Below are 11745 nucleotides of genomic sequence, written 5' to 3'. Positions count from 1 at the left end.
TATGAGGCTTCAGAATCAAGCTTTTATGATGAAAGCTGGATGGGGTCTCATGAAAAATAAAGATGCTTTGTGGGTGAAAGTCATTCGGACTAAATATCAATGTGGAGATGATTTATTTCCTAAGATTGATCTCTTTAAACCTGGCTCGTGCCTCTAGAAAGGTCTTAAAGAAAGCTGGGAACATGTGGTTCAAAACTCCTAGAGAGTGGTTAATAGAAGAGGACTCAAAGACATTCGGTGGAATCACGAGAAACATGGAAATTTTTCGGTCAAGTCAGCCTACAAAGTTTTCAGTAGAGACACAGATACGACTCAATCTTACTGGAATAAGATTTGGAGACTCAATACCCCGCAACGCTGTAAAACTTTTATGTGGCTTACCTTACATAACAAGCTATTGACTAATGAAGCTTGTATTAGAAGAGGAATTAATGTTGAGCCTGAGTGTATATGGTGTCAACATGGAATAGAAGACTCGCTTCATATACTTCGAGACTGTCCAGAGACTAAAGCCATGTGGCTTTCGGTTATAAAGCCTAGTATGGAAGCCAGATTCTTTGGGTGCAATCTTAAAGACTGGTGCTGCATAAACTTAAGGAATCAAAATGGGGATGGTCATGGCCCCTGGAGGGAGGTCTTTGTGGTTATCTGCTGGCTCCTTTGGAAACGAAGGAATGAGAGAGTGTTTGAAAACAATTTGACCCACACTCACGAACTTATTAGCAAAGCTCGAGCAATCGTGTCAAGCTTCAACAAGGCCAAAGTTCAACTACAAAGGGTCAATATTAGTGGTGCTGCTGTTCATGAGGAAAGGAATACCAAAAGGATAGACAATGATACCATTACTGTCCAGGTGGATGGAGCCTTCTCGCAGAGGACTGGGAAGGCAGGTTGTGGAGGAACTATTCGTAACACGGATCATCAAATTCAAGAAGCTTTTATGTTCAGTATGATAAACGGTGACCCTTTGGTTGCGGAGCTGTGGGCGTGCCTTATTGGGCTCAAGCGTGCATGGGACAGGGGTCACAGAAAAGTTTTGTTACTTAGTGATTCTTTAGAAGTAGTCAGGCTTATAAATGATGGTGCACCGGAACTTCATGAGAACTAGGAATTGATTCAGAATTGTCAAAACTTGCTTCAGAGAAAATGGCTTGTGGAAGTCAATCATTCAAGGAGGGAGAACAACACTGAAGCTGACAACCTTGCTAAGAGAGCTCTATCCCTTCCGGTTGGACTCCACCTTTTAAGTTCAACAGATGCTTTTGATTTTACTTCTTGTAATGTAGATGAATAGTTTTATTTTCCCTCTTTATCAAAAAAAGAAAAAGAAAAATAACACCATGCAAACCAATTATGCGCGATTGTGAAGTTTTAGGGATTTAGATTGATGAAAATTAAATTTCATGAACCAATAAGTACTAAAATTACACAATATTTTGTTGAATTTATGGTTTATAAAAAGGAACGAAGGAGTAGTAATGAATCTATGACAAACCAAGGTGCAGCGGAAGGACAATTGTGGCAAGCCTTTGAAAATGGAATAAAGATCGGATCGGCGCCAACATAGCATAACACGTACCTTCACATTTCTATATCATGACACTATATATATATATAAGCATATAGTTTAAGAGTTCAAATAAAAATGAAACGATAAAAATTACAGTCTCACGACATAACGTAACAGAAATCGAACAAAAGATGACGAGAATAATTGAAATGATTCAGATCATCTTCTCCGGCCAACTTGGGCCAGAGCGAGCAAAACATGAAACTAAGAGGATCTGTCTTGATATGATTTAGTTGATTAGGATTCAATGAACGGAATCTTCTGTGGCAGTGGCCGGAACCCTAGTTCAAGACTCGCCTGCCATATTTTCTCAGCACTGAACATCACTTCTCCGCACTCATTTACGTCCCAACCCTTCAAGCCATGCAATATTCCAGCAATACGCCATGCACTCATCACCCTTCTTGGCAACCAGTTCTGTGACATATATAGTGGAACTTATTAATTCACTTCTTCCTTAGAAACCCCCAAAAAAAGTGTTGTGTGTGGGTAACTGACCTCACAAGAGTGTAAATTTTGAAAAGAAGAGGGAGCTATCATAGCAGGTGTGGTGAGATAAAAACAGTCTTTGCGCAATTCCTTTAGAGGTAATTGGGTCAATGGTATGAACAACGATCCTTTTGGTGCTTTCATTTGTTGATTCGCCTTCCATTTCTCGCCTACTAACCATATCTGAATCAATTTGCAACATAATATTATACTGATGTTAGATTACCATATCAATAATTGAGGAGTGCGATGATGTTAGGTTCAAAAATGAGTTTAATTACTTTTGCAGTGTCCGATGTCGAATGGACCAAATTCTTTCTCAACTCAGGTCTGCTTATCCTTAATTGATGATTCTCAAAGCTGTCTTTGCATGTTGTTATTACCTGTAGGAAAGAACTGATTAATTTCAGATCCTGATTATATGACATATATATTAAGTTTAGATTTAGCTAAGATGAGTGGATTGTTGCCTCCAATATACTACCTCCAATTCTTAATATAAGAGCTAGTTTGGTTTTCAATTTGGTCCTAAATATAAAATCTCAATCCATTTCATCTCTTGTATTTATTCATTTTGCCTAAAGTAGTCCTTGTAATAGTTGCACATGTTAAAGGTTTCATCAAATGGTAATTTTGGTCAATACACATTATTAGCAAGGGTATTTTAGGAATGGCAACACCTATTTATTACAAATAACTAACTTAACAAACTTCTTTAATCTACTCAAATTAGTCAACTAGCTTCTATATTAAGGACTGAAGCTAGTAGTAAATTATAAAATCTTTTGCTTGAGTCAACATTACACATTAAAAAAAAGTTAGGCAATTATATAAGTAAAATTGAACATACCTTGATATTTCTTTGATATAAAGCAGTTGCAATAGCAAGAGAAACCTTGGTGCAAGAACCACAAAGAACCACTTGACTTGTTTGTTTTGGAATGCTATTAAGAACTATAGCAACCACTAAGCTACTTCCATCCACAATCTTCACCTTTAGCTGGGGGTACCTTTGTATGTAAATCTCTCCACATTTGTTAAGCTCCTCTCTCTTTACATCCACACATATTCAAGTCATGAATTAGAGTGAGAGTATATTCAATTAATTAAGCTTTAAATAGATTTTTCAAAAAAATTGAAACTTGCCTGATTTAGAAGACCAAGACTCAGGACCTTAACCCCACTCAACTCTGCGTCCAGTATCGCTTCTTCTATCAGTTGATTCAATGTCTCTCTTTGGCTCTTGGAAATATACTATAAAAGGATTTTTAATCAATTAAACAATCAAATAATTGGCTTTAACTTGTTTTTTCAAAGAAAATGAACTGCATAATTAAATGATTAATAATAATAGTCCATACCTGTGCGAAGAATCTTGGAATAACCCATGATTGCACGGTGAGATTTTGGAATGTGTTGCTCTCCAAAACAAATGTTCGGCCATAAAAGCAGGTCATGATAGAAGACCAAAGAGTGAAAGGCCACATCAAGAAGAAGTACCATTTCGAAGTGTGGGGTTTGGAGGCTAAAGAAGCAAATCCTAAACGAAGATGGTAGATGGAATCTGGAGTTGTGAGGTGTGTTAGGTGCACAACATGTGGCGAGGTTTCTGTTCACTTCAATGATGTTTCATATGTTATCTCTGTGGATTTGTCCACAGTTCCATAAATGTAGTCATATATTGGCATGAAAAGACTGTAATTGGATCGAAATTGAGTGTGATGCAAAGAGTGGAACCTATCGATCACACAAATAAAGAATCAAATCAGCTGATGATCAATTAACTAAATTATTGTTAATTATATTCTTCTATTGTGAAATATACTGCTATGTTCACTAAAAAATACATGAACTTGTAAGTGATTTTCACAATATATTTTATAAAAGAATATTCATAACATTTTACGAGATGAAAGTTAGGAATCCAAAAGTAACATAGGAAAGGGGTGGAATGAAATCAAGATTAAAATTATTACAGAAAGATTAGTATGTCCAGTGGAAATTGATATTAGTATTCAAAAGAGTTAGAGAAGAAGTTGATAATCATGCAGTGAGGTTGAATAAGGAGCATGGGTCAGAGCTACCCAGGGAATGGAGAGGGATGAGTCTTTCTCTATGTCGTGGTTTGAACCGCCACGTGTGTATGTTGTGTTGGATGTGTGTATTATAAGAAATAAATAATTTATAAGACATAAATGATTAATACATCAAGAAATAAGAAAGAATGAGATTATCAATTCAAAACTATTAAATTAAACTTTATATTTAGCCATTTAGGAGTATGCACTTTCCATGAACATCGGGCCTTTATTTTTTTTTTTTGGTTAATACAAGTCCTTTCAATCCCAAGATATTAACCTAATTGGAAAAACTCTTGAATTCATAAATCCCATCACTTAATATTTTGTAATTAACATGATATTATATGCAGGATATATAAACCCACGAAGCTTTTATATGATTACCCTATAATGAAATGACATGACATGATTTCGATTCATTATCAAAGCAAAGCAGTTGGAAATTAAATTACTATGCACTTTCACAGCAGCTCCCAGCTGGTACCACTACTACGTGCACGTAAGGCTGTCGAGAAGCAGACTGCAGACCTAACTTGCCTTCTAATGTTTTGATGAGAGCCAATTATATTTTTTATTTAATGACATCCAAGCCGTCTAGAAAGCACCCTTATAATAAAGTTTGAAAAGGCTAATTACTTGTCTTTCTCTATTTTTTATTGATCCAAATGTCTTAGTTTTTAATGGATTGTTGCGTTTTTTTTTTTATAGAATAATTATGTCTTTTCTCTCTCTGCTCCCAAGAGAAGTATGTACATCCTCATGATGCACATCTTGTCTAGTAGCAGACGTACGTTTTGTGATTTACATTTTAAGTTTTAATATAAATAATCAATCTGTTAAAAGTAATTATTTTCATGTGAAGGACCATATGCACATGATTAGGTATCTCATTAGTTTTGAAAAACATCTCCTAGTAATAATGTTGAAAAGACATATGTTCAATATCTCAATGATAAACATCCCCAGTCTTAGCCTGCTGCAATTCAACTATTAAATGATTGGGGATTCAAAATTGTTAGGTTTTGATGAGCATGAAAAATAATAATTATGATTATTTTATATGTCAAATATTTCAAAATATAAAATCGTGTATAAGAGGTACGAAAAACACATTTTCAATATATATAGGGGTGTGCACAAACCAAATTAGACCAAGTTAATCACTAACCCAACCTTTGGTTTAGATAAGACCTTCGGCCAAGAAAAAAAAACAGCTTGTGGTTCGGTCTAGTCTAGCTCTAACTTAAGATCGGATTAGACTAAACTTGATTCATTAAACTACTTGGACTGGTTCTAGGTAGTCTAAAACCTCAATTTATATCAAATTGGAAGAACAATTATTGTAGAGGGGGAGAGAGAGAGAGAAGGAACTTACGAGGGGGTGTACATGATATACTTTAAGAAAGGGAAGAAGGTGAAGAGAGAGTTAGGGATGAGCTCCAAGTTGCAGTGACCCAAGTTGTTCATGAAGTCAATGTATATAAGATAACCTGCATATGATACTATGGATGCCGTCCTTGTTATCACCGTTGTATACATTGGGATTGCGAATAACATAAAGTATGCCATGTGCTCTGCAAATGGGTGTATCACAGCTGTCCGAACCAACCAAAAAAAGGTCATATTTATGATAATAACTCACACACATATACATACCCACACATATAGAATTGATGAGAATGAAATAGATGTGAGAAAGTAATTAAAGATGATGAAAACATATATCCATACAAGTGATGGGCTCGGTGACGATGGAGGAATGGTGGTGAGAATGGTAGCGAGAGTAAAGAAAATGGTGATGAAGAGCTCTGTGCAACCAGTAGTACAGAAACTCCACAGGTCCCGCATGTAGAACTGCTGTGATAATCACTCCATCCGCTCTCCAGAATGGCATATTAGAAGCCTCTGGTACCAACATATACACAATGTAAGACGAAAGTGCATTTAACACTATTAGGTCATCCCTGCAAAAATCAATTAAAAAATACAAGAATTATGGGATAAACTTGGCCTAATTAGGTACAATAACTTCCATCTGAGTCTATGTGATTGTAGAAAAGTTCAAAAAGTTAACCTTCATTTAAAATCTTTTACATCACTTAATCCGAATTACTGTTCAAATCAAGTGGAAACCTCATAGCATTTCGTACCATTCAATGGGAGAATTTAGATGTTTTGTATTATCATGTCTTTTTTTTATAGCATCGTAGTCTAGTGACATGAGAGCTTTTTAATGAGTAAGAGGTTTTAGGTTTGGTCCCATTTGTAATCTCAAACCATTAGTTTTCACCCATTTAATTAAAAAAATATTATCCCGTCTCTGTTGATGTGAAAAGGGTGGAGAGCTATATAATGACATGATTTTGAGATAGGAATATAATGATCTATTTCCTCTCTCAGGTAATTAAAAAAGCACAGACTAAATAAATCTTCGTGTTGCTAAAGGCTCTCGTGGGAGCATGGGACACTAATTTAATTCGAGGTTTGGCAGAAATTAATATAAAGCATAGAGATCGGGAGACACACACTTAAAACCGAGGGCTCCATGCACGGTGTATGTAAGGTGTGAACCCTATGGATTCACAGCAATGAGTTATAGAGACCTTCAGTAATAATTACCAAAACATAAGAAGGACGGGAAAATAAAAATACATAGAAAATGTAAGACTCACATTTCAAGAGATATTGTTAAAATTAACTGTGTGAGTATGAGGGTGGGAAATTCACATATAATACTAAAAAAATACTGAATTACGGACAGAATTTCATTGTCAAATCATTTTAACGATAAAATTTCATCACCAATCAATTAGTGACATTAATTAGAAAATTTCGTTGCTAATTCATTATTTGTTTTAGTAGAATTAGAGATCATGCAAAAAAAATACATAAATTAAAAGATAAAAACTGTAATCAATCACAACTATTTAAATTGGGTTCTAACTCACATCCTTTCAGCATTTTTTTTAATTATTCAAATTAATTTTTTGGAGCTAAGTATCTTTTTCATTTAAGAAAAGCTCAAATTTTTCACAATGCACGAACTTTCATTTGACCCCACCAAATTTATTATTCACTAACAGACGGGTTCAGGTAGTAATTAAGAATCCATTCAAATGTCATTCATGAACAACTCTAGAAGCTACTAACTCCGATTCTATTTATAAGCTTTCAAATTTGGGTAGAAGTATAATCCATTTTATAAATTTCAATTTGGGTTTGTCTTAATATTTAATACATTTTTTTAAATGTTATCCTTGATTATTTTTCTCTTATCACATTTTCCTACACATTTTCTTTCATCCTTTTCCTTATTTGTTATAAAGGTATATTTAAAAATAAAAGTATATTTTTAATCTATTTATTATTTTTAACTAAGTTTAACTAATTTTTTTTAATCCGTAACCCATTTAGTGAGCTACAAATTAAAGCAACAAACACACACACATATATATGATAGATCCTTATGGTTAATCTTTACGTTTCTTAATAAGTGATGAAAACCCAAGCAACAAGAGATTATATATATATATATATAAATATATATATATATATATATATATCTAAGAAGGACGAAGAAGAAGATGATTGGTTAATTACCAGTTGGTCTCTCTATCAACTTGTTCGAAATCGAGGCTCTTGTCAACGATTCTGTTTTTGCCTTTGGCAGTTTGATAGCGAGAAAAAGAAACCCAAAGCTGATCATGAAGCATCCTCACCAAAATATATGGAAATATCAGAAAGTATCCAACGTCCCTCTCATTTCCCTCCTTCGTTATCATTTTGTAAGTGCTGTGTGCCACCCACGGTGCCAGCAACAACCACTTCCATCATATTACAAAAACCATGTCAGCCAAACATTTCTGCGTGGAAACCTTGAACACACACACGCACGCACGCACTCTAAAGAAATAATGTAAGAAACCTTAAAGTCTCCGAGAGGTTTCCATGGCCAATTGGTCAGAATGCCTGGGTTCGTCGCCATTTTTGGAGAACACTGAGGCGAGGTGGTCGAATGATTCGAGAGATCAGAAAGATAGATACGTAGAAGACAACGTTGCTGCTCTGTGTACCAAGTCGGGCATACGGTTAGCCATTTATAAACGCACAAGTTTGTGTGGGTAGTATCTGTACGATCCATGTTGAGAGAAATAGCGCTGTATACTCCCTCCCGTCCTTGTTCCTAACTAATTTACAAATAACGAATAATTAATTAAAGTTTGTTAAAAGTAATAAATAGATCAAAAATATAATTTTTTTTAAATATACCCTTATAATAAATAAAAAATATAATGAAAGAGAATATATGAAAAAATGTGATAAAAAGGTGTGGAAAATGAGAAAAAACAAATAATTAAAGATAATTTTTTTAAAAAAATGCCATAAATATTTAGACAACTCAAAATTGAAACTTATAAATTGGATCACACTCTTTTCTAAATCTAAAACTTATAAATAGGAGTATTGATTAATGAGATAATGAAATTTATTTCTTTTAACAAATTTTAACTAATTATTCTTAATTAATAAGGAAATGAGCTCCAGATGCCTAATGTTAATCTAAAATGAAATGTTCCTCGTGCATTGTAATGCACATATCTTGTGCAGAACAACGGTTACGTGTATTCATATACTGTGATTTCACTAATACTGGGATTATTACATAAGTATGGAGCATGGGAGATGTTTAATTCCATTAATTAATTAGTGCTAGTATAGATGTCGTCCTGAATAAATAAAATCATTCAATAACGCCGACCCACCAGGAGTAATGGAGCCAGATATTTCGGTTTCTTCGTGGGCCCGACGGGATTTCATGGTGAATTAACCTATTGGACCACTTTTTTTTTTTTTGCCATTATAGGGCCATTTTATTTTATGAACTTTAAATTTTCAAACAACCTAATGCGTTTACAGGGTCACTGTGCCTCTACCATAACAAGTGACTGTGTCGTGCCAAATTATTGTCCAAGAAAGTTGTGATTATAATGTTTGTGTCTGTCCATTTTCATGGCGTCGAATTTTCTGTGACCTTTGTGACATTTCACACTCCCCCTTCTTATAAATATAAAAGCTAATATTAGGATTTATCTTTATTATCAATATAAGATATCAATTCACTTAATTATCTTTAAATTTATAATTTTTTTTAAAACTCTCTCTATTGATTGTGCATCAGTGCATATTAAAAGGGATTTTCATTAAAAGATACAAATGATTAAAACTGGTATCTTAAAAAAATCAATACATTTTTTCAAAAAAAAAAAGAAGTTAGCCTTATTAATTTTCTTAACCTCGATAAAACAATTATATAGCTCCCAGCCTCGTACGTTTAGGACTGCGGATAGTCGTTTTTCTTTTTCTTTTTTTTTTTAGTTTTAGAAAGTGCTATAAAATATTTTTAGATATACCCTTAATTAATGATTTTTCCTAATTCCTAATAAAAAAATTAACCATGGTGCATTTGGAAAGAAGGAAAAGAAACTAGATACATATACACGGACAAGAAAACCTCCTTACTTTTCGTGAATTTGTGACGGGGTACTTCTTAGGGACCTGGAGAGTGTTCTTTCTCAGACATTTATATACTCCCTCCCCCCTGCTCCTAATATAATACCGCTATGTATTGTTGTTAAACTTACAAATTGAATCTTTGAATTTAATATTTTTAATTTTTCAGCTTGTAAAAACATGTTGATTTATTTTTAAACTTATACTAACTATAAATTCGGTTAAACTTGTAAGTTCACTCATCGGGTTTATCGTTTTTACATTTTTAATTTATAAAATCATGTCAACTTTCTTTTAAACTCATGCTAAATCTTATAATTTAATTATATTTAGTGACTTTACATATGGATTTCATAAAAATTTGTTTGTTGAATATAATAAATTATGAATGTTGATGGATTTAATTTCAATTATTTGGATTTAAAATATATTTAAATGAAATTATTGTCACTTTTTATATTTTAATTATTTAAGTATATATTGTTAATAGTAATTCATTAATAAAAGTAAATTCTTGTGAATTTATAATTTAAGTTTACATCTCTATTACTAGTTTGGTTAAACTCACGTGTTTGACAACCTTGCCACTGTATTCTTTTTAATTTTAATTCTACTGCATACAATAAATAAATAAGTGAGAAAAAAGTACAACATATTTTTATTTTCAATAGCCTTTACTTAATGAGGCCAATGTGAAAAATTTTATCAATTTAATGTGTTACTCCCTCCGTTCCTTATTATAAGAGACATTTGATGCTCATGGCATGTTCCTATATATAAAAGACACTTAAAAGTTGTCTCTACTTTTTTGTGTTGATTTCCTATTTTACCCATATTTATTTTATCTCCAATTCACACTCTCTCTCCCTCCTACTTCTCTTTCTTTTAATAATTTAATTATTCTCTCTCATGCTCTCTCTCCTTATTAATGAAGGCATTTTTGGGGAAAAAATTATACTTTTTACACATTGATTGTTCTTAACTAATTTTAACTGCTTTTTTGATCAACGTAATTTGGTTATTTGTCTCTTATAATAAGGAACGGAGGGAGTATTTTTTAGTGTGAAGTGATTTACTGAGTGGTACTTAATTAATTTACAAACATTAAAATTTAATTAAATTGATTATTTCTTATTCTTGCATAAAAAAAGGTGTCATTTTGCCTAAACAACCCATCTTTTAATGAAGATATTTTTTGGATTTCTCCTCCGGTATCCCAGGGAAATAGGCGTCTTTCAGCCGTGACAACGTCCCCAGACTAATCCGGATCGAGGGCTTGCAAGGAACCTTTCGGTCGGCGCCCTCTGGCCCCTCAAGGTGCTGCATTCCCACAGCTCGAACTCGAGACCTGTGGTTAAGCTAGGACAGCCCCAGCCAGCTGACCTAACCCCTCGGGGTTTCTTTTAATGAAGATATTAAATGCGGAAGACAGTGTGAAAAAATAATGATGATATTTAGAAAGGTCATATTTAACAAATATTAAATGAGGGGGGAAAATTGAGGTTCTCTATTTAGTATTCCCTCCGTCCCCTTTTATAAACAATTTTGAATTCTATTACGTAAATTAAAAAAATTAGTTAAAAATAATAAATAAGTATAAATGTGTGGTGGAGAGAGATAATGATTTAAAAAAATAAGATAATAAATATATTGAGTATTAAAATAAATAATTAATGAGAATAAAACAGGGAATTTGCTACAAAAACTTGTAAATATTATTTATATTTAGGGACAAAAAAGAAATGATAATTATCACTTATAAAAAAGACAGAAGAAGTATTAAAACAAATCTTTAAACTAAATTTTATATTTATGGAGCTGCAGATCACTGTGGTATGGGAGGAATGGTACCACTACCAAATGAATAGCTGAGTGGGTCACCATCCTCCATGTTGACTTTCTTGCAGAAGGACCCCCTTGGTACTATCTCGGTATCAATTACTGACGTGGGAGAAAGATCAGGAATTGGTTGATTTCTGTGGGTTGCTGGCTTGATTTTTTAAGTCTTAGTCTTTTTCTTTTAATATTGTTTTGACTTTACTTTGTTTTTTTCCTTCTGATTTTCAGTTTTATTGGTTTTTGTAAGTTCTATTT

The 11745-nt window shown here is 33.3% G+C and overlaps 1 protein-coding gene and 1 pseudogene across 1 annotated transcript; one reads left to right on the top strand and one right to left on the bottom strand.

Moving 5' to 3' along the window:
- The first annotated feature begins 514 nt into the window (after window positions 1-514).
- Window positions 515-1108, top strand: LOC114745571 (uncharacterized). Its single transcript, XM_028933728.1, has one exon. It carries the CDS (start codon window positions 515-517, stop codon window positions 1106-1108), a length of 594 nt encoding a protein of 197 aa, XP_028789561.1.
- A 687-nt stretch (window positions 1109-1795) lies between these two features.
- LOC114745573 (very-long-chain aldehyde decarbonylase CER1-like) lies at window positions 1796-8178 on the bottom strand (annotated as a pseudogene).
- Window positions 8179-11745: the final 3567 nt, after the last annotated feature.

This window comes from Neltuma alba, unplaced genomic scaffold (genome assembly GCF_004799145.2).
Source record: "Neltuma alba isolate B1F8T4 unplaced genomic scaffold, ASM479914v2 tig00004713_pilon, whole genome shotgun sequence".
Taxonomy (NCBI): domain Eukaryota; kingdom Viridiplantae; phylum Streptophyta; class Magnoliopsida; order Fabales; family Fabaceae; genus Neltuma; species Neltuma alba.
Note: the sequence above shows the minus strand (reverse complement) of the source record. Positions and strands in the feature narration are given on the sequence as shown.